The sequence below is a fragment of the Coffea arabica genome, chromosome 8e (genome assembly GCF_036785885.1).
Source record: "Coffea arabica cultivar ET-39 chromosome 8e, Coffea Arabica ET-39 HiFi, whole genome shotgun sequence".
In the NCBI taxonomy this organism is placed as follows: Eukaryota; Viridiplantae; Streptophyta; class Magnoliopsida; order Gentianales; family Rubiaceae; genus Coffea; species Coffea arabica.
The window spans coordinates 51,434,878-51,456,880 of record NC_092324.1 but is presented as its reverse complement, the minus strand read 5'-3'; the positions used below and the strand labels follow the sequence as shown (position 1 = coordinate 51,456,880).

General features: G+C 37.0%; 4 protein-coding genes across 5 annotated transcripts; 3 read left to right on the top strand and 1 right to left on the bottom strand.

Moving 5' to 3' along the window:
• The first annotated feature begins 2,965 nt into the window (after window positions 1–2,965).
• LOC140012962 (meiotic recombination protein SPO11-2-like) lies at window positions 2,966–5,935 on the top strand. The gene is made up of 11 exons (XM_072061699.1): window positions 2,966–3,043; window positions 3,151–3,234; window positions 3,396–3,525; window positions 3,621–3,758; window positions 3,875–3,963; window positions 4,300–4,428; window positions 4,506–4,600; window positions 4,691–4,753; window positions 4,837–4,913; window positions 5,012–5,142; window positions 5,221–5,935. The coding sequence occupies exons 1-11, from the start codon at window positions 2,966–2,968 to the stop codon at window positions 5,353–5,355; spliced, it is 1,149 nt and encodes a 382-aa protein (XP_071917800.1). The 3' UTR covers window positions 5,356–5,935.
• A 127-nt stretch (window positions 5,936–6,062) lies between these two features.
• On the bottom strand, window positions 6,063–10,333 carry LOC113704212 (G-patch domain-containing protein 1). 2 transcript variants are annotated; one of them, XM_027225949.2, is made up of 11 exons: window positions 10,064–10,333; window positions 9,789–9,873; window positions 9,496–9,572; window positions 9,372–9,399; window positions 9,188–9,281; window positions 9,030–9,096; window positions 8,393–8,504; window positions 7,127–7,311; window positions 6,693–6,920; window positions 6,505–6,621; window positions 6,063–6,376 (listed from the first exon to the last, which is right to left on the bottom strand). In XM_027225949.2, exons 1-11 carry the CDS (start codon window positions 10,139–10,141, stop codon window positions 6,311–6,313), a joined length of 1,137 nt encoding a protein of 378 aa, XP_027081750.1. In that variant the 5' UTR covers window positions 10,142–10,333; the 3' UTR covers window positions 6,063–6,310. The 2 variants fall into 2 exon arrangements, with proteins under 2 accessions (XP_027081750.1, XP_071917802.1); XM_072061701.1 differs by lacking the exons at window positions 6,063–6,376; window positions 6,505–6,621 and having other exon boundaries at window positions 6,703–6,961.
• A 1,551-nt stretch (window positions 10,334–11,884) lies between these two features.
• On the top strand, window positions 11,885–16,370 carry LOC113703122 (DET1- and DDB1-associated protein 1). The gene is made up of 4 exons (XM_027224379.2): window positions 11,885–12,455; window positions 15,102–15,162; window positions 15,764–15,825; window positions 15,929–16,370. Exons 1-4 carry the CDS (start codon window positions 12,372–12,374, stop codon window positions 16,016–16,018), a joined length of 297 nt encoding a protein of 98 aa, XP_027080180.1. The 5' UTR covers window positions 11,885–12,371; the 3' UTR covers window positions 16,019–16,370.
• A 613-nt stretch (window positions 16,371–16,983) lies between these two features.
• Window positions 16,984–20,459, top strand: LOC113703121 (2-C-methyl-D-erythritol 2,4-cyclodiphosphate synthase, chloroplastic). The gene is made up of 3 exons (XM_027224378.2): window positions 16,984–17,601; window positions 17,767–17,897; window positions 19,856–20,459. Exons 1-3 carry the CDS (start codon window positions 17,232–17,234, stop codon window positions 20,087–20,089), a joined length of 735 nt encoding a protein of 244 aa, XP_027080179.1. The 5' UTR covers window positions 16,984–17,231; the 3' UTR covers window positions 20,090–20,459.
• Window positions 20,460–22,003: the final 1,544 nt, after the last annotated feature.

Genomic DNA, 22,003 nt, shown 5'->3' with positions numbered 1-22,003 from the left:
TCAATGTTAGGTTAGCAGAAAAGGTCAAAGCCACCTTTTGTATAGTAACCTATCAGGGACTCCATTGTTTGACAACCCGATTCAGTATTTAAAATTAAAAATTAATAGATTCATATCTTAATATATTTAGATGCGTTTAATAATAAAAAATAGAATATCTAAATTAATTAAGTGATACTGAATTTTTTACATAAAATTTGTTTTAAAAAATAAGTGATAAGTTATACTTATCACCACTTAATGGAATATACACTTAAAAGTATCAGATTTAATATATAACAATTCAAAAGCTCGATGAATTTAGACTTCAAATTTCATATTTCAGTTTTATCAAACGCATCCTGAATTATGATGGGTTCTGTGACCAAAAGAAAATAAAGGGAAGATGTTTAAGGGATTGGAGTGGAGACTTGAGAAATTATACCGCCACTTCTTCAACCCGTGTCTATCGGTTAAAGTTTCTCGTACGGCACTCATATTCCATTTTAGTGACGAATTGAATAGTCGGATATGCATTTTGTTGACCCATGCATGCGGGGAAGTCTAGTCCAGAAAAGAGGGGGGAACGGAAGAAAAAGAAAGGAACCATGGATTTTGAGTCGGGTACTTCAGAAGAAAATTTCAGTTGCGACATTTTCGTAGTAATACTTTCCCATCATCTATCGGTTAATTGCTTAGATTATAGGTAAAAAAAAAAAACATCCGCCAAATGCACCTCTGACACGGAGTTGATCTGGTCTATACGTGCCATGCTGACTCAGCACGGCCTCAAAATTAAATTTCGCAGAAGTCAGAAAAATGTCAGCCTGTGCAGCTTGTGTCAGTCGGGCCGTGCTGACTGTGCACGGCCCGGACTGACTAAAGACTGACAGATACTGCTTTTGTCAGTCGGGGCGTGCACAGTCAGCACGGCCCCTTTAAAAAAAAATTAAGCACGAGATTTCTCCTTGCCATTTCCAATTTGGCTCGCTGCAGCTTCTGAGGACTACATATGCCAATAATGCAAAGTAAAGAAATGATAAACTAATGGGGCCTGATTGGAGTTAATTGTGAAGCCGTTTAGAATCCCTAGTCTTCGACTGCTCATGACACAAATGGGATCGTGGTGCTAGCTACAGACAATTGTACGGTCTATCAATATTGAAATTATTTTTTGAATTTGAATGTTGACCGAATATGCATTGTTGATATTTCAACACAATTTTATGTATTATTGAAAATTATATATTATATATTTATATATAATATTGTTTTATAATACATTTATAAATATTTATAAATAAATGTATTTATATATTTATATAAAAATATATAAATGTATTATATTATATATAATACATAATATAAATATATTTATAAATGTATAAGTGTATATTATTATAAATGCATAATTTATAAATGAATATTATATAAATGTATAAATTAATATATTATAAATATATATTAATATTATGTGTAAATGTATTAATATAATTAATATAAATGCAAAAATGTATTAATATTATGTATAAATGTAAAATTAATATTATGTATATTAATATAATTTATATGATATATAATATTTATATAAATATATTATAAATATATAAAAATATTTTTTAAATAAATAAAATTTTTATAATATATATAAATAAATAAATAAATAATTATTTAATATATATATAATATACATTAATATTATTTATAAATATTGTAATATTTATTGTACATTTCATTATATAAATATTTGTATAATACGTAATATATTAATATATTAATATGTATAAACGGCTTCACAATTAACTCCAATCAGGGCCCCATTAGTTTATCATTTCTTTACTTTGCATTATTGGCATATGTAGTCCTCAGAAGCTGCTGCGAGCCAAATTGGAAATGGCAAGGAGAAATCTCGTGCTTAATTTTTTTTTAAAGGGGCCGTGCTGACTGTGCACGGCCCCGACTGACAAAAGCAGTATCTGCCGGTCTTTAGTCAGTCCGGGCCGTGCACAGTCAGCACGGCCGGACTGACACAAGCTGCACAGGCTGACATTTTTCTGACTTCTGCGAAATTTAATTTTGAGGCCGTGCTGAGTCAGCATGGCACGTATAGAACCAGAACAACCCTGTGTCAGAGGTGCATTTGGCGGATGTTTTTTTTTTTTACCTATAATCTAAGCAATTAGCCTCATCTATCTATATGCATTTTTTTCTCTGGTCAAAACCATCACCTTTATTGAGTGCTGCCAAAAAATTTTATTGCCCTATGTACATATGTATACGGTCTCACCCGCTTGCTCCGTTTTCTCCTTCATTGCCTTGATTCTATCTTTATCACAATCCGCATGGAGAATGGCAAAGTAATAGAACCCTGACACTAAAAAGATTTGGCCTTTACAAATTTTTCTGTAAAATTACAAGTAAATATCAGTCCAACAATATTACGATGGAAAAAAAAATCTACATAATTATAACGCTACAAAAGTATGACTACAGGATCATGAGTCTTGTCCCTGAAATTTATAGACAAAATACTAATAGATATATACACAAACATATTTTGTCATTTCTAGTTCATGTAAATAACATATTTTTGGTTAGATGAGCATTGTTGTGTAACAATAATTTATATAGTAGCCGAGAAAACTTTGGTTTAATGGCTAAAATTGAAATTTTAGGAACGAGAGATCCTCGATTCCAATTTCTCTTTTTTCTCCTTCTCGTCTTTCTAATCTCACCTCTTTCTTACTGAAAAAAAAAGTTTTAAAAAATCTATATAATAATATACTCTTTCAAAAGAGAGAAAAAAAGAAGACAAAGGTGTATTTGGGCTCAGTCCACAGCTCGCGTTGTAACCTTTTCAGATCACCTTGGGTCCTAATTTGATCCAATTTCTTCTGCGTCCAGTGGCCCACTCCGCCTAAACACGCTATAGTACAAATCACCCATTTGCGCGCGCAGAATCCCCAAATTTGAAATCATCAAACAAATGGAAGAGCTCTGTAAATCCTCCATTTTCTTCTCCGATCAAAGCCTCTGCTACGCCGATATTCTCTCTCCCCCGGAGGTATCCATTGCATAAATCATATCTACACTCTTAGCTTATATGTGTTTCTTTACGACGTATATTGACATTAATTCCTTATTTTTTCTTTTTTGTTGGTTTTGTTTCAGGTTCGAGCTAGAATTGAAGTTGCAGTCCTCAATTTCTTAAAAGTTCTGAACGCTCCGACTCCTGAAATCTCCGATCTTCCTCTGGTTTGATCTCATGTTCTGTTTCCATATTTCATGACATTACATTATGGAAAATTACAAATTAATTGTACGGAATTAGACATTCAAATGAAAAAGAAGAAGAAGAAGGAAGAAATCTTTTATCAGTATCTCATTATAGTTAATTCGCGGAAAAATTTAAACAGATTAGTAGAAAGTCGAGCAATAGCAGAGTGAGTCGTGGATTGTTAACGGATGTATCCTGGATTTTCTTATCTCAATCCTTTTGCAAGCGGTCTTTGATGAGAGAAAATACTGCCAAATCCTTCGTCAGAGGTAACTATTTAAATGCAATGATCTCTTGTTTTTACATTTTCTTCAAAAAAAAAAAAAAAAAGAGTTCTTATAGTTTTGGAATTTTTGGAATGAAGTGTGGATGGTGATGAAGATGTGTTACCAGATACTGCTTCAGGAGAAAAGAGTGACTCAGAGAGAGTTATTCTACAAGTTGCTTTGCGATTCACCAGATTATTTCCCTTCTCAATTGCAGGTCAACGGGACTATCCAAGGTCAATCTTAAATTGCATTTTGTATCTTTGAAATGTTATTATTGTTAATGTCTGCAGCACTTCATCTATAATTTATCTGGGTTAAAATATAATGTTTGGGACTTGTTGCCAAACAGATTTAGTGGCATTGCTTCGATGCAGTCGTTTCAGCCTTGGGATTATGGCATCTGGCAGAGGAGCGGTTGCTGGCCGCCTATTGCTGCAGGCACACTTCTTGTCAACTCCTGCTTTTAACCTTAGATAATTGGAAAGTAATGCATAACAATAGCCCCTTTTTTTTTTTTTTTTTTTCATCTTTTGCCCCCTTCAATCCTCAGTAGTGTCATGCCTTTTATTATTTACAAATTGGGATTTCTTGCATTGTTGGCCCTTCAACCGTGTCGCTTCATAGTACTTATCATTTGTTGAATGTTGCCTTTCGTACTTTCCATCTTGGTTGAATTTCAGTGGAATTATTTCATGTATCCGTTGTCAAGTGTTAAGACAGTTCTATCCACTCAGTGATGACTACTGTATATATTTCCCTTGCTTCACTGAGCAGGAGCCAAACAAGGAAGCAGTGGATTGCTCTACTTGTGGATCTTCTGGTTATGCTATTTCAGGGGACCTGAATTTGTTAGAGAAATTGATCATGAAGACGGATGCTCGTTATATAATTGTAGTGGAGAAGGTTTTTTCTTACTTCTGTTTATGATTACTTCAGCCTATTTCCTCCAATCAGCTGTTGACAGAGCTGCAGTTTTTCAGCATGCTATATTCCAGAGGCTGGCTGAGGACTGTGTATTCAATCAAATTCCGAGCATTCTCATTACAGCCAAAGGATATCCAGATATTGCTACAAGGTAGCTAAATCTAACAATTTTTCAAGTGAGTTCTTTTGATTTAAATTGAAGTGCGTTGGACGTCACCTTCACATTCTGATTGTCAAGCAGGTTCTTTCTGCATCGAATGAGTCGAGCATTTCCTGAAATGCCAATCTTAGGGCTCGTTGACTGGTATCGATAACTTAGCATTATTACACATCATTGCATTTTTTGTCACTAATCACCTAAGAACTTGCTCAATCAAATTTTGCAAGGAATCCTGCGGGATTAGCAATACTGTGCACCTACAAATTCGGAAGCATAGGAATGGGCCTGGAGGCTTACAGATATGGTAATTTATCTACACAGATGATTGCATTGCACCAAATGCACTTTGGGTGGTGCTGGAATCCAATTTATTTATGCCTTTCTCTATCTCCTTTATATCAGCTTGCAACGTGAAGTGGCTAGGCATGAGAATGGATGACATAAGTCAACTTGTCCCTGAAGAATCTTTAATCAATTTGAAGCCTAAGGATCTTCAAATTGCCAAAAGCTTGTTGTCCTCAGATGTATTGCAGGTGAATTTCCTGACAAAATGCAGATCCTGTACATGGTTTCACTATTGAAGTTAATGCCTCGGTGCATTGTCTTTGCAGGATAGCTACAAAGAAGAGTTGGCTACGATGGTTGAAAGTGGCCGGAGAGCAGAAATTGAAGCTCTGTACTTTCATGGATATGAATTTTTGGGAAAGTACTTGGCAACCAAAATTGTGCAAGCCAATTACATCTAGTATAGTAGACTATCAAGCTTTTATGCATTCGAATTTAGCCAAAAAGAGCTGCATTCTTGGGAACAAAACACCGGTGATTCCCATTTTCTTGCCAGCGCATTATCCATTATCCCGCTGGGTCGGCTACGATGGCCTTCTATTCGTAGCATCCACAGCAATACAGCATGTAGGAACTCGACTATGTCTTTTTTCCATTTCTTCGACTATGTCTTTTTTCCATTTCTTTGGGATTTATGCCCAATTTTAGCTTCATACACTCCCTTTCATAGTATACTAGTTTACTAATATGGCATGAAACTCACCAGTCACCACTCATTTTGTATATTCACATAATTTTTTTTTAAAAAAACAGAAGAGTTTATGAAGCTAAATTTGTAGCATGCAAATAATTTTCGCTCTTTTTTGCTCCTATTGGCTGCTGAAGTCCAATCTATCATGCAAACTTCTAAGACGTTCTAGCAAAAAAAAGATCCCAAATGCGTTCATACCAGCGCACGCATTCCATTCTCCACTAGATTATGAAACCCAGTTTCGTAGCTGCAAATTCTTGGCATCTAAACAACATTAACAGACCTTTTAAAGTAGCCAAAGATGTTTGCTTCAACCAAACGCCAACAGTTCACCCCGCAGACAACAGGATAATGTTTATAGTGCTAAATAAACCTCTGTAGGCGTAGATAATGTGGCTAGAACTACGTTCCAACAGAAGCAGTAAACAATCGGATCAATTTTCATATAACTAGAAAAAATGCAATTATCTCCCAGCCATCAATTGTATGCCTAAAAAACTAAACTCCATATTATGTGGCAGCTGAAATTAAGGACTAAAAAGAGGTGTACAAAAAAAATTAAAAATAAATGAGGAACCACTTGCAAAATGTTCCTACCATCCAACTAGTCTCAGCAGCAATGTACATAACGTTACATGCATCTGAAATCGGGTCAAAACTAACTTTCACCATTTCTTCACAGATAGAGATACTCTTTTTCCCTCAACAACTAATTTGTCACTGCCTTGAAGCTGCAGCAACAAACAAAATGTTAACGTCAACTTAAAACGGACAATACAAATCTTACAAGAAACACAACGAAACCAATTAGCAAGTAAGCTAACAATGATTCATCAAAAAAGTGCCACATTAGTCATACCTTGCGTTTTAAAAAAGCAAGTGCTTCTTTCCTAGAAGAGAAGTTAGAGAAAACGTCTGATGAGTGCTCATCAATAAGAACTTTAAGTTGCTTCAGCTTCAATGACTGTCCAGGTGCCTGCCACAGGAAATCAATTAGCAAGAGAACAAGAAGAATCTTGGATCAGTTTGCCTTGTTGGGAGATAGACCTGCTTGATAAGTTGTCTGCATAACTTTTTCAGCTTCACATTTGAATTACAATCATTTGCCACCTCTGATAATTCATCATGTTTTCTTTTTGGAGAAGAACGGGATTCTGTGGATTCCTCACCATCATTGTCGTCAAATGAAGTCTTTTTTCCCTGGAAGTAGCAGCCAGCAATTTTCTTTGTTCGGTCTTTGATACCAAGCCCTTGCTTCCCAGTTGTAGCTTTATTCTGCAGTGAAGGACGTCAAACTTAGTAACTTCCTGGTTTCCCTACAAAGAATGTCTATTATTCGCTTATAGACATGTAATCAATATATCAACAGCCAGCTACTTTCTATTTAGAGCTTCAAGGATATTGCAAAAAGCATGATACATTAACATTTACCTGGCAAAAGAAGGCAAATTCTTTATTTGATTAATAAAATTAACACATACTTGGACGAGTTTATAAAGATTTTCTTGATCCTCTTCATGGAATGCAGTCCTTTGATCACCATTCCGAGTTCTTTCTATGGCCTTCCTTCTCCGAGCTTCAGCTCCAAGAAAACCACCAGAAACAAATCCTCTTTTGAAACCCCACCATTCGGGTGAAACTACTTGGTAATGTTGATCTGCTTTCCCTGCATAGACAGTAGTTTGTTCACTGAAGAGCTTATGCTGAGAATTGAAACAGTTTTCATCTGTACTGAACAGTTCCTCAGATGATAATGATCAGATATACAATAATAATGCAGTGACGGGTAAAACACCGTTTAGCAGCCAAAGGTGCTAAAAAATGCACTAATGAAAACCAAAATGAAAACAGGAAATACATTATGACATTTACCAAGCAAACATTCATATATGAATATCCAATCTGCAGAAGTTATTAACGTCAAAAATTTACAAGTGTTACCATTTGCTGAAGCAAATAAATATTTACAACTATGTCTTCATAAATAAGATTGACTTTTTCTATGACACTCACTTCTCTAGAAAAATCAATTATTTTTTACTTTAAATTTAAGCAGACAGCACATGTGTGCTTATAAAAGTGGGCCAGTTGAGTGTGCTTCTTTAATATGATTAGAAGAAATTATCAAAACCAAACTACTAGTCAAGCAAATTGATAAAGCAAATCCCAGAAGACAGAAGTCAACTCATGCAGTTAAAATGAAGATCCTTATCTATATCCCCTGCCTTTAGACCCAGTTAAGGCAGAGAGATAACCAAGAATATTGCATCATACTAATCGAAACTGCAAAGCAATGACTTGCAAATTAGCATGTGGCCCAGAAACCAGCAAAAAACCAAAACCTACGTCTCCTCATTGCGGAATATTTTTCATCGCATTGAGCAGAGCTACTGCAAAACTTCAGCATTCAAAAATTACTCCAAAAATCTAAATTCTATATGCTAGTTCGATATAGCATATCAGAAAGATCAAGGATCTGCTTGGACCCATATGCATATGTCAGATCTAGCTCATTTACAAACTGCAGAAAAGCTGCATAATCTAATTCATACAGCATAGAAAAGTTCAGATAACAGCAGAGCAAGAAGGCAGTTAGTTCATTCAGCACATGGTAGTCTGAAGCATTAAAAGTTCTAACTGCATCAGCCATCAGCCAAAAGCATGCACTTACACAATTGTAATGTGACAAACATCAAGGTTTACGATAATGGTAACTCTCAAGATCTATAATGTGGATCGAGCATTACCTTCACTATCCGGTATGTGGCTCTCCACATTCTCCACTAAGTTAGCCACATCCTCCTCTGAGTTAGCTACATCCTCCTCTTTATGTGGAATAGGAGAAACTGCCCTTTTGACCTACAAAGCAAGCAAGCAAAATGAACTGGCAATGCAAGCCACATAAATTTTGAAGATGAAACAGAAACACTGGACACCTAGCGTATCAACCATCAAGTTCAAAATCAAAGACTAAGAGAATGTAGCATACAACAAATTTAACTTAATAATACAATCAAAGGAAAGAGACCACATCAAGTTTCATCAGAAACACACACTTCTCAGTTAGCATTGAAGTAAAGTATTTTTCATCAGGAGCAATAAAAGTTCTATCATCCCCAAGAGATGGAGCAGAGTAAAATGCTCAAAATGAACAATGCCAGTCTGGCAGCAGACATGATAATCACCTCCGGCTTATACACAAAGTTCATTTATAAAAAATGAGAACCAAATGTGCAGGAGTTTGTATAAAGCGATTGTAAAACTATCAAAGAGAAAAAGCAACGTAAGATTAATGTATATAGAAAATAGTCTCATACCCACCAAATATAAGGAAACACCACCATGGATAACCTGACGGTACCATACAGAGGATGTACTACTTACAAGGATTCCTTCAAGATCCTGAGAAGAATAGGCTTGAACATGCTTCCCCCTCTCTCTTTTCTTGTATCTAACAGTAGTAGAAATGAACAAAAGATTACTCTACTGCAAAAAATTCACAACCAAACATTTCAGTTTATAATCAGCTACAATGTATTTACCTTCCCTGAGGCCGAGTAACCTTCACTTCTTTATCCTGATTGTCACTGGAGCTCTTGGAAATTGCATCTGCTTCTGCCCCATCTTCTCCTTCACCTGTTATGTCCACCCAAAAGACTCCTAAGATCACTACTATTATTGTGTCATGATTAAATATGACTGTGAATTACTGTACTTTGGTCATACCTTCGTCCTTCATGACATTACCTGCTTGCTGCCACGTCAATTAAGAATAAGATTAGCGGAAAAATGATCATATGAAATCAAAACTAAGAAAAAAGATAAGTTCGAGAAAAGGTCCCAAAATTACCACTTTTAATTTTTTGAGGATGTTATCGAACTGAGTGGTATCAAATGCCCAGTTATTTGGCTTCTCAGTTCCAATACCTATCAAATTCACAAAGTTAAATAGTACGTAGTTAAAAATGCTCCAAACTCTATTTGGGCTTCATTTAGTATATATTTCCAGATGGAAACGCAGCTCAAGTGCAAAACAGAAGGATTTCTTGGCAACATCAATTGCCTAGCAAACAATAAAAAGCAAATAGGTAGAATGAGATTAGCAATAATTGGGAGAATAAGAGGGAAAAAAAAAATACAAACCCGCATTATCTTGCTTGTTCTTAACCCTGATGTATCCTTTGATCCCTTGTTTATCTTTGCCCAAGCCTTCTCCTTCTTCCCATCCCTAACAACATTCGTTTATTAAGATTTAAACTTCTGCTTTACAACTCTAAGACCCCCAAAATAGAAATCCATTAAAAATGGCAAATGAAACAAGTAAATCGGAATTGTGTAATCCGATTCAATACACGTTGATAAGTATCTATATATGCATAAATTCGTAACCGTAGTCCAGAAAGAGGAAGATTCAATACCATCTGCTTCATGAGGCGGAAGGCAGCGGAGGATCGGGCGACACCGACATAATTAACCGGAGCTTCGGGTGCCGACATGGCTTATACTATCTACAAATTGGATTGGATATAAAGCAAAGTTTCCTCTCTTCCCCTCTCTCCTATGCAATGGTTGATATGCCTTTCAGAAAGGGAGAGACAGTGGGGAAGAGGGGTTAAGGAAAGGAGGAGGGTTTTGGAGCGTAGGCAGCTCAAGGCCGAAAACCCTGGAAACTCGAAACCGAATGCCAGAATTTTCCTTTGCCATTTTGGCAAAATTGATAAAGAGATCCCTCATATTTCCTAAACTAATGTTGTAGTCCCTTGAACTTAAAATGAAAGAAATTTGGTCCTTAATATATTTAAACCGTTGGATTTAAGTTATAATGCCAGCAAAACGTGTTTAGATAGTAGATTATTTGAGATAATTTTTTTAAAAAAAAATATTATAACTATTTTTTGATGTAATATATGTAAAATTAAAAAATTATTGAAAAATATGTTAATGATACAATTAAATTATCTTTCTTTAACTATTACATTTATTTGAATAAATATAAAATAGAAATCAAACAACACATCTTTCTTGTCAAAAATATTAAAATTAACTCCGCTCATTGCATAATAAATCAAGCCAAATGCAACTACTAGCTCCAATGGAGTTTTACCTTTGAAAATATGAATGGAGTGGGGTTTTGTGAGTCGTGACTAATGTAGCATAGTTGCCGGATGAGGGATAAACTTTTTAATTTTTAAACCTCAAGGACTGAACGGAAAATTTTCAGAAATATGGGGGGCCATCTTAACATCTTGTCAATTTTATTTTACCAAAATGGACAATGCAGCAGAAAAATGGAAATTTACCAATTGACACGTTCAAAACTTTTACGCCGTCAGATCTAACGTTTCGGCATCTCCCTTCCCTTAATCTCTCTGATTGATTAGCTTTTGGTCCTTTGGCTTCTTTTATTGCCTTCTCTTCAGCCGGAAGGGTTTGATGAGTTTATTTGCAGATCTCTGTCTTGTTTTATTCGTCCAATGGAAAAAATTACGAAATGAGGACAAATTTTAAGTATATATATGGTTTCTTCCCTCCGATTGACATATTTTAAGTTGATGGTTTTGAGTAGGGATCAGTTTTTTCTGTTCTCATCACCACCACATCTTGGTTTTTGGTTGAAATTTGATAGTGTCACCAAATTCGAAATTTACTTTTGAAACATTATGCACCAACTCATCTACTGCTAATTTTCAATGAAAGATTTTGATGTAAGGATACAAACTTCAAAATGAGAGAATTTTCCTTTTTCCAATTCTCACTCTTACTTTTGTTTTCATACCATCATGTATACTACTTTTACTTTCTAGCAATATAACAGGCCATGTTTGGATCATCTGTTTTCTTCCAAATGCCAAACAAACACACCATTCGAAACAGGCTCATAATTTGTTATGTTGGGATTATTCTTTTGGACGCAAACAATCAATTTGGCAAAAGAAACCAAACCATAGTTTAGGATGCTTTGAGAAGTATAGATTCTAATTTTCACACAATAATTTACATTACAGAAGTATTTCAAATTTTTTTAGCATATTCTTTCCACAAAACTTTATTGCTCAATCCTGTAAAAGAAATTGGTAAAACTTTTTTTAAAAAAATATTAACACTTCTTGAATATTCTAGCTAAAGAATCACCAAAGTTGAGCTCAATATAACCTAGTCTCAGCTCCATCAAAATCATCAGATCACAGACCTACCACTTTTAACGTTCACCAAGAATCCAAGCCATTGACGAGTAACTTTTACGCTCACGTCCATCTTGCTGAAACACACACAAGTTTTGCTTAGAACCAGACGGCAGAAAAAGAACAGACCCGGGATATTTTTATATATACATATAAAAAAATATATAGTACAGTTAAAATGTAAAATTCAACAGATACTTCCAATTCCAATCCAATCCCCCACCCCCAATGAATGCCAAACCCAAAAGCAGAGGTAATGGGATTGGCATTCCATACTGGTTGTACTAGTTGTGCCAGCAGTAATAATAATTATTTCCTCCTTTAACTTGATACAAATCCCACTACAACTATTACTACTTGCCTTGCCGAGCTAGTCCATAAGCCCACCTGTCAATTGCTACTCTTCAGTTTACCGCCTCGTGGCATTGTTGTTGAGAGTGTATATAAGCAAGCTATGTGTACCTGAAACCCTGAGGCATCATCGGCAATTTTTTTCTAGTACTAGGATTCCAGGCGCAGACTGCAGAGGTTTTCCGGTGATCGGATGGGGTCAATGCTTGGTGACTGGCCTTCTTTCGACCCTTTGAACTTCAGCCAACTCCGACCATCTGATCCTTCAAGCCCTTCGGTAGGTGGAATTTCTGTAACTTCATAAAAATCCACTCTTTCTCTTATTTTTGCGAACCTTTTGGTTTTTAGAGAAATCTGTTTGATTATAGTTGATCGGCTGAGTCTATTTTTATTCTGCTCTTGATTATGGTTACCCTTTATGTTTTTTTCTTTGTTTGGTTTGGGGGGGGGGGGGGGGGGGTTGGTTGGAGGGGCGGAGGTGGACAAAAGGTTCCCTCATGCTGTAAGGTTTTAGTGGGATGGGTTGGGCGGAGGAGGCTTTGCATTTTAGGATGATTTTTGTGTGTATCATGTTTTGGAAGTTCTTATTATGCTCGGGTAGTTGGACTGGAATCTGAAGAATTTCATTACGTTATACGCCCGTTTAATTGACCTCTGTTTGTTGAGGCTCCTTAAATTTGATTCCTGCTTGCTGACAGTGATGGTTACTCTTGATGCTTGGACTAGTTTTTTATATGCCATGAGCAGCATTCATCCATCCTTTGGGGCATGATTGGTGCTATGTGCCTCAAAATCTAGAACAACTTTGCTGCATCCTTTCTTTATTTGTCAAGAAAAATATCAGAATGGATTTCTTTTGGTGCAGGAATTAATACGAAACAAGCATGATTTGTGCCGACTATGTTCTGTCTGTTTGTTGAATTATTTGATGTTGTCAATCGTTAGGCTTTTGCCAATGTACATTTGACTTAAATTCAGTTGGTTGATGTGCAATGTGAGTAAAGCGGTTTGTCGTGTCTGTTTGTAAATCATTTTGAGTAAAGGTTAGACTTTTATCAATATGCATGTCACCTCAAATCAGGTGCATGAGAATGGAATGTAACTAGGGCTCCAGCTTTTTGGGTAATGAAGCAACATTGTGGATTGGTGATGATCAGTGTAATCTGTTGCTTACTTCATGGTGCTCTACACTTGTCTGACATGTTGAACACTTTTCGTAGTGCTGATAACGGCAAAGCATTTTTATGTTACTTTTGCTGTCAGCATTTATTACTGCATTTGCACGATTTCTTTTTGTCGGTTGTAGATATCTTGGAGCTCACCTAATGTCTGAGTAGCACAGGACTTGGGCTCCAGCTTTTCGGGTAATGAATCAACATTTTAGATTGGTGATGGTCATAGTAATCTGTTAGTTACTCCATGGTGCTCTACACTTGTCTGACATGTTGAGCACATTTCTTAATGTGGATAGAGGCAATGTACTTTATTTGACTTTTGGAATCAGCATTTATGGCTGCAGTTGCACGATGTCTTTTTGTCAGCTGAGGATATCTTAGAGCTCGTCCAACTTGGAAAACAAAATCAAGCCGTATATTTTCTGAATAGAAACAGGTCTAGAGAGCATGTCTAGGAACCATTAACTTGAGAAGATTCTTCTGAACTAAAAGGCTGACGATTTTGTCACTTGCTCAAAGTATAGCTAAAGATCAGACTTTGGGGTGCCAAGAAATAAATTTTGTGCAAAAGTGAACTTTTTTCAAACTAAGTGGTTTATCAGGAGGTAAGACAGTAGGAACCCGTATTGAGGTGATTAACGATGACAAAGTAACAAGTTATTGTCAGGTTCTATTCTGAGGGCAGCGGCACATTTACCTAGCAGAAATTTCCTCTATACCTTCAAGTCCAGGAAATACCTGTCTCCATAGCTTTAAACTTTGTAACTCACAGAGTGATAATGATTCAACAATCACAAGTTGTACACTTTGTTGAACATGCAAGCTATAAGAGGAATAAGATACATCACTAAAAGGTGTTCCTTCAAATGTACCTGTCAAATATGAGCCAGTTGTGGTCTTGTGTTTTCTTGAATTCTGGCTTTCTTCATCTTTAATCTTTGCAGGGGATGGCTAAGAAATGATGCTTATGAGCATACAAATGCTCCCTGCAGGACGGTATTATTGAACTTCTTATAGTGCTCAGGACAAAAGATGTTTCATAAAACTTTGGCCTTCACATCAACCCACACTCCAGTCTTCTGGAGGAAGGATTAACTTAACATATTAAGCCATGAATATGATGGTTAAAACAAGTCATGCAGCATTGTTGCAGTGATGGTTAAAAGAAGCAATTGAACTTTGCCAGGTTTTGGGGTCCCCTATCTGTTAGCAGTTAAATTACTTCAAAGTATACAAGTGACTGATATCAGAAAGTCCAATATAATCGGCACCTTGAATCTATGTCTTCATAGCAACTGTAGACCGAAAGTTAGAAAATATTGACTGCAATTAGTAATTCTCGCTCATTTTCTGCAGAGCAGAATAAGTTAATCCTAACCTTTCATTTAAGGAAGTTTTCAGTACTCTGAATCTCTAAGCTAGACTAATCGCACTATATGTATCTTTATCTCTGCTTGTTTAGCTTCAACCTAGTTCTTAAGAACTGTGCTTTATGTCTTCCTCTCGCTTTTTGTACCTTGTATCGTGTGTTAAAAATCCTTAATTTTTAGTAAAATGTCCACCTTGCTTTTTTATTCTTAAATCCATTAACTTGATAGCTTTCCATGTTTCCTTATGCTTTAAATGTGGAATTTATGACACATGAAAACTAGTCCTTTTTCTCTCTTTCCCTGAGAAATAGAACTGTATCACCAATGGAAAAGAACATGGTTTCTCTCTTTGCTAAATCTGTATTTTCTCATTCACAGAGAATGACACCTGTTACATATTGTCCAACTCATGATAGGTGCCAGCCACCACCTAACCAAGGTAATTTACGTCAATTATACAAATTGATAAAGATCACGTTAGTTCTATCTCATTGTGCTTCCAGTTATTGTCATTGAGCCATTTATGAAAATTTGACTGACTTTGGAAAAAGATTTAGTATTTGAGAGGAGATATGTATATTCATCTCACATTGTCATTTACGAGTTTTGACTGGTCGTGGAAAAAGATGCAGTATTTGGGCTGAGATATCTTCAACTAGTTGGTTGTGTAACGTTTATCAGATATCCTTTCATACAAAATCTGGCCCATCTTCTTTAGTTTGTTATATTTTGCACTACGATTAGTTGAGAATCCCTTAATCTATGACTCCCTTTCTGTCTCGCAAACTTTTTGACACAGTAGCTTCTTGGTTGGACTGAATTGCTTACCTGAAGTTATTTTTGATCTCCATGTTAGAATAAATTCATACAAGGGTGTTACTGGTAGGCTTCTGAGCCAGAAAGCCTTGCCCTTCAGTGATTATACTGCACAGATATATGTACTTGGAACATTTCATGGTCACATTGCTTTGAACTTTGTTTAATTTATATTGCAAGTATGACAGCAGCATCATTGACTTGTCTTGAAACTCAATTTCCAGTGATAGCTTCAGAATCAAGAAATATACTTCTGAGGAACATGTATAAGCGCACCGAAGACAAGGTTAGGTTATATGGCATTGTATGCCTATATATAGAAGTTTGTGTGAAGTTGTAAAAGTTTGACATTTGGTGGAGAGTTCGCTCATGTTGCTTGGTTTTTGCAGCTGAGATCTAAGAGGCCTGCATCTGAAATTTTGATCACAGATCAAGGACTCAAGCATCCTAGGACTTCAACTGCTGAATCTCCCTTCTGAGATTTTATGGCTGAAAGTCTTAAGATCTGGTTGTAGATACTTTCCACCAAGTATAGGTTTTGGCCGCTGTTGCTGTAAACTGTTAGTTGACTTGTTCTACTTACCAGCAGACTTCTCAAACTGCCAACTTTGATGGTATGAGATGTAATAGGTTATATATATAGCTGGATCGTCTCACAGCTGCTTAGTTAATTGCATCTGGAGATAAGCCTTATCCTGGACATTGATATCTTAGCTATAGTCCATGTTCTGCGACTTTGGCTTTTCTCTTGGGAATCTTTTAGTTTCCTGAACTCTTATACATGATCCTTGTGCAATCTCCACCAAAGCAATATCTGATCGCTGTCCGCAATCTTGTTTAGCTTTCTGTTCTCTCTCTGGTTCTTGTTTCCCTCTTGGAGCCTTTTGCTCAGTGCTGCTAATATTCTTCATATTAGCTTGCGGGCTGGCATGCATGCGCACATCCATCCCATCCAAAACTAGAAATTACAATACTACAATTCCTATTTGTGTTCAAAAGTAAAGAATTTTTTTTTGGTCGATTTTGGCTTATGACAATAAAATGACAATCAAGAATTCATGAGCTCTTTCCATATCAATCGATTCGAGGGTAGCTTGGAAGAGGAACCTCTCTCAATTAGCCTTTGCAATAGTAGTATATAACAATTGCTAGTCCCTCTCATCACTCAACAATTAAAAGCACTTGCTAGTATTGCACTTGCAATTGTCCCTTTTAAACTCCCACAGGCACGTAGTCTATTATATTCATTTGTGGGAGCTTACCGTTACACTTTTTAAAAAAAAAAAAAAATTGAGAGGCTGCTGATGCAAAAGTGAAAGGGCGAAGGGCAAAGGCAGCTGCAGCAGCCACATAATTCAACGTGTTTTTTTTTTTTTTTTCACTTCCTTCTTCTGGGGTAGAATTCAAGCCTTCAACGGTCAAAATAAACAGTACAAGTAGAAGACAACACGTCTCACGTGTGTCAGAATAAATCCAAATCCTAAATTCCCGTGCAGCACGAGCTGAGCCCCCGGAATGATTCCCTCTCAAAAAACATGAAAGCAAAAACATCCGATTAAATTAAATTGACTATGCCCACCCGCCAACCGCGAATGACCTGAGACCTCATCAGCTGACCGATACCAGTATCAGTATCCCCACCAACAAATCACCCAAAACCACGCCGCAGAGTCACCGACACCCCTCCCGCCAATGGCTATGGCCACGACGACGTTATCTGCCACCGCAAAAATTCCTTTCAAAACCACCAGAGGAGACTGCTCTATCCACTTTCTTTCTCCTCCTCCTCGGATGTGTACTGTCACCAGATGCTTGAATCGGACGTCGTCGTTTGCTCTCAGGTCCGCGAGTAAACAACATTCGCAGCCACTGCCACTGGTAGTCTCAGCCACCAGCGCCGCCGTGGAAGCTGACCCTCATGTCACTACTGCCGCTTCATCTAAATCCCTACCCTTCCGCGTCGGTCACGGCTTCGATCTTCACCGCTTGGAACCTGGATACCCTCTGATCATCGGAGGTATCAATATTCCTCATGAAAGAGGCTGCGAAGCTCACTCCGATGGTAATATTATTGCTGCTCCTGCTTCTATTTCTCTTCAATTACCACAGCTTTGACTTTTTTTTTCTTTTTTGCTTGCTTATATTATGTTCAAGGATGAATTTATTACTTTAATTTTGCAGTAATTTTCTACTAATAATTAAGCTGTGGCTGGGTCGTAACCTGTAGGTGATGTGTTGCTGCATTGTGTGGTGGATGCAATTTTGGGAGCTTTAGGTTTACCAGATATCGGGCAGATATTTCCGGATTCGGATCCTAAATGGAAAGGCGCTGCGTCTTCTGTTTTCATCAGAGAAGCCGTGAGTTTTTAATTACAAAATCCTTTCAGCTACAGCCCCAGCTATATTATTATGTAAAATATATAATGACGGGCTTACCCTTGGCCTCTCCGGGTCAGGTAACTAATACATATCGGGTATTATGGTCATGCTCACGGGCTATTAGCTATGCTGCTCTCTCTCTCTCTCTCTCTACTGCTAAAAAAATTTAACATTTACTTTTGCTGCATTAAAAATTTTCAGAGTTGCACATTGATTATTTCTGAGTTTGATTGTATGGCGCTATGAGAATAATCTTAAAGCTACTCTTCTGCTGAATTTAATAGCAGATCACTACTAGGAAATGATGATATATTAGCTGTTTTGCTAAAGTGAATTGTTATGGCTACCTATTCGAGATGATAAAGAGTACAATTGCAGAATTCTTGCTTGAAGGGGTACCTATGGTTGGTAGAAGTTAGAACTGGAGTACTTGCTGAAGTTTTACCCATTATCTTTCTGAATAATATGAGTTATTGATACTTGGTTGGTTCCTGTTTTCTTAATAGCCAGTTTGATCTTGGTTTGCATCTTAAGGTCTTGTATGGGTATGTGGTTTGTTGTGTTGAGTGAGATTAGTCGAAGTTGTGGGATTGCGGATGTTAATTAGTCTTACAAAGTTACTACGTATATTTCTAGAAATGCTAGTTTTGTTGTTCAGAACAGGAATTGAATTCCAAGCTTGTATTCTTTTGAATCAGATTGTTAAGAAAGTTTTACTAGGTGAAGCTGGGATTATGGACTAGAGTTTCAACTGTTGACACCATGTTTGATTTTACGAATTATTGTCCTGGTCTACAAATGACCAAGTCAAAGATGTGAAAAGATTGTATCTGGAAGAATTCTTGCTTTTACCCCGCATAGTTTATTTGAAAGATTGTTTTTACTGTACAACTTTCATCAGAAAGAAAATGAAAAAGAAGTAAGGAGAGAAGAAAAACGTAGAAACGATGTAATGCACAAACCTTTGGATCGTTTTGCCTACTGTTTGAATGCAAAATCACCTAAGCTATAAGATTTTTGCTCTCCGTTCAAATAGTCTCTCTTCTTGACATGTGACTAAGAAAATGTGATGTTCGGTTATAACTTTCTTTTGTGTGTTGTTCAGCTTAGTTACCAGGGATGAAATGAAGATGAGGAAAGAAAATGGGTAGGAGGGGTGTCAGTAACAACTGTCAAGTGAGAACATAGGGAGTTGGTTCCAAAGCTAAAGTATCATGGTCGTAAAGATTAGATGGAACGTTGAGATCATGCAAAAATACTTACAAAAAAAAAAAAAAAGATACAACAATTAAGCTGCATTCTTACAACCTATACTTTTACACGACCGATATCAAGCTCAGGCGATGAGGACTTTCAGATGCCTGAGAACGAAGGTAAACCACAGTAGTAGCCTAATAAACTTTTGAAACTGTTTGGCCATCTTCGAATGGCCTTGATATAATTGAACTTTCATAACTTGCTTAAAGTTTACTAGAAGTGGCGTGCCCCATGTTTGAGCCTTAATTATATCTGGTTTATGTGACAATATGTTCACCCATAGCTTTAATATCCTCGCTTAGCCCGGTTCTTAGACCATATATCACTGGAGAAGAATAATCATTAGATTTCATCTGTCCTGGTGTCCCCACAAATTATACTGAGGTGTCAGAATGTATATTATCAAAAGTTGGTCCTGAATAACATACATTTGGATCATTTCAAGACAATATCCTCGATTGACAAATTTTACTGGGAGAAGGATCAGGAGATAGGACCATTTAGTCTTTTGGTCTACAGCATAGATGCTCAAGTAAGCGTACAAATTTCTTGTCAGTTGGTGAATGAGATATCTGTTCTACTGATTTTTAGGTAGTTCCTCGGCAGAGGATCAAATTTGCTTGTTGACTGTTTCTGTATAAGTATAACCGAACGAATTTCTGCTATATGATCTATATCAGGTGCGGCTGATGCATGAGGCAGGTTATGAACTAGGAAACCTGGATGCCACTTTGATTTTGCAAAGGCCAAAATTGAGCCCCCACAAGGAGGTTATCAGGTCCAATTTGTGCGAGCTGCTTGGCGCGGATCCTTCTGTTGTGAATTTGAAAGCAAAAACTCATGAGAAGGTTGACAGCCTTGGGGAGAATAGGAGTATTGCGGCACACACTGTGGTGCTTCTTATGAGGAAGTAGCAGATAATAGGTTTCAAAATAAAAGTTATCTTCAATAATTTCATGAAGTCGTCAAACTTAAGGTTGTGTTTGGATTGCATTTTCCGTCATTTTTCATGGAAAAATTACTGTAGCGATTTGATATATGTGAGGGAAAAAGGTGATAGGGAAATGTGATCACGAAAAACGATAATATTTTCCGACGAAAACCTTCAATCCAAGCAAGGCCTAAATGTATACTCCTCGTGAATGTCCAAAGTCCATGGTCCTGATGTCAAAGGAGTTGAGTTGACTGCGCACGTGGATGAATTCAGCCTAAATATTCTCTACCTGCGTATCAAAGTTAGACTTGTGTATCTTTTCTAGTTTGAATGTCCTCGTGTTTTCACTATCTCCGCCTCTCTTCCCCTTTCCCCTTCCTCTCCCATCCCAAACGTAGCGAATTCTATACTCGAAAAGTCAATACTATAGTCATACTATTATATCTGCTTCAATAATGTACCGTGCACCCAAGACTTGAATATTTGCTGCTGAATTAAAATCCTCGTAGTAAGCACTTTAAGGGTCCCATGTCAGGGAAAAAAGCATGCGTCATTTTTACAGAAACTGATGGAAGTCTCGGGTTCTTTGTTTATCAGTGAGTAAATGGAATTGCAATTAGAAGGCAAAATCTACTTTTGTATTTTTTGACAATATCAAATTAAGTGGGAAGTGGGAACCTACATGAATTTGTCAGCTAGTGAATGGAAAAGGGGGAAAAAGGCACCTCTTCGTAGTCATCCTTTCTCGTTATTTCCACGTCTATGTAAATTCCGTGATTGTCCATGGCATGTCCTGCACTAAGAATTAAAGTAAGTTGTACCATTTAATTGGCTGTTCAAGTGATTGGTTCCACGAGGTGAATTCATATCTACTCTGTTAGTTCATGTCATAGACAATATAGCAAAATCTTGTTTTCGGGTCCATGTCCCCTTATCGGTCGATTTTGACTGATCTTAGCGCTATTTGAAGCCCAAGTTCTGCAGGTTTTGTAGCATGAAAGACAGCCGCAAGCTTGTTAATAAGATCGCCACCAGTTCCTGTGCCCTCTCTTGTTCCCAGCCACGAAGTCAAATTCTTTTCTTAGCGCGTAGTTTATTTGGAATGCATCTTTGTTTAGGAATGGCTTAGATTCCTTCATCTACTAGTAGACTGGTAACAGTATAAAAGAAAGGGAGCTTGTGTCATTTATGCTGTTACGGTGTGGATGTGGACGCCTGCCTGGCAATTGAATCCCAAGGAGGATGAAACAGACTTTGATTCTATCCGATCCAACTTTGGTTAGTGCCTTGCAGTAGTTTCTGAATTCTTTTCCTCCACAATGTTTTGTCACTGTCGATCTTGACTTCCTGTACTTTCTCAAATAAGACTGGAGAAGAGTAAATGTAGAATCTCTAAGACAAATGTATGAAGCCAAAATGTACAAGAGAACTTGAAGAAAGATGCCGACTAGTTACTTCAAAACTTTGAACAGTTGGCTACCAAAAGAGCTTTAAAGCTCTCATTTAGTGTAGGTTAAGAGATCAAATCATTTGATCTGCATTCTAATTTAGACTTTCCTGAAAATATTGTCTGAACCGGTGTTGGTTCATCAAATTCCTCTTGATCTTTTTAGATCTCCCTCCTCTTAATGCAGAGTTGGAGTACCGGATTCTCTTTAAACTCTTTAGGTTCCTCTCTCCCAAAGGTTCCCCTCCCCCAAAGAATCTATAGAATTTATCGTTTAGACAAAAAAAAAGAAAAAAAAACTACTTGGACAGATGATTAAGAGCGCGATCAATAACCTACCCACCAAAACATATCTAAACATTGACCGCTAATCTGTGTCACTTGCATACTTGGGCTTAGCTTGTTTCTCTTCGCGAAAAACTGTCTCCAATTTTTACCATTCCGCTT

What these genes read in the sequence shown, in the direction of transcription:
- LOC140012962 (XM_072061699.1), top strand. Translation starts at nt 2,966, where the DNA reads ATGGAAGAGCTCTGTAAATCCTCCATTTTCTTCTCCGATCAAAGCCTC. An exon ending in ATATAATTGTAGTGGAGAAG is followed by an intron (nt 4,429 to 4,505) that starts GTTTTTTCTTAC and finishes GCAGTTTTTCAG; the next exon opens with CATGCTATATTCCAGAGGCT. An exon ending in TGTCCTCAGATGTATTGCAG is followed by an intron (nt 5,143 to 5,220) that starts GTGAATTTCCTG and finishes TTGTCTTTGCAG; the next exon opens with GATAGCTACAAAGAAGAGTT.
- LOC113704212 (XM_027225949.2), bottom strand. Translation starts at nt 10,141, where the DNA reads ATGTCGGCACCCGAAGCTCCGGTTAATTATGTCGGTGTCGCCCGATCC. An exon ending in CCACATACCGGATAGTGAAG is followed by an intron (nt 7,312 to 8,392) that starts GTAATGCTCGAT and finishes CTGTCTATGCAG; the next exon opens with GGAAAGCAGATCAACATTAC. An exon ending in TTGCTTTTTTAAAACGCAAG is followed by an intron (nt 6,377 to 6,504) that starts GTATGACTAATG and finishes TTGTTGCTGCAG; the next exon opens with CTTCAAGGCAGTGACAAATT.
- LOC113703122 (XM_027224379.2), top strand. Translation starts at nt 12,372, where the DNA reads ATGGGGTCAATGCTTGGTGACTGGCCTTCTTTCGACCCTTTGAACTTC. An exon ending in CCAGCCACCACCTAACCAAG is followed by an intron (nt 15,163 to 15,763) that starts GTAATTTACGTC and finishes CTCAATTTCCAG; the next exon opens with TGATAGCTTCAGAATCAAGA. An exon ending in ATAAGCGCACCGAAGACAAG is followed by an intron (nt 15,826 to 15,928) that starts GTTAGGTTATAT and finishes TGGTTTTTGCAG; the next exon opens with CTGAGATCTAAGAGGCCTGC.
- LOC113703121 (XM_027224378.2), top strand. Translation starts at nt 17,232, where the DNA reads ATGGCTATGGCCACGACGACGTTATCTGCCACCGCAAAAATTCCTTTC. An exon ending in CTGCGAAGCTCACTCCGATG is followed by an intron (nt 17,602 to 17,766) that starts GTAATATTATTG and finishes CGTAACCTGTAG; the next exon opens with GTGATGTGTTGCTGCATTGT. An exon ending in CTGTTTTCATCAGAGAAGCC is followed by an intron (nt 17,898 to 19,855) that starts GTGAGTTTTTAA and finishes GATCTATATCAG; the next exon opens with GTGCGGCTGATGCATGAGGC.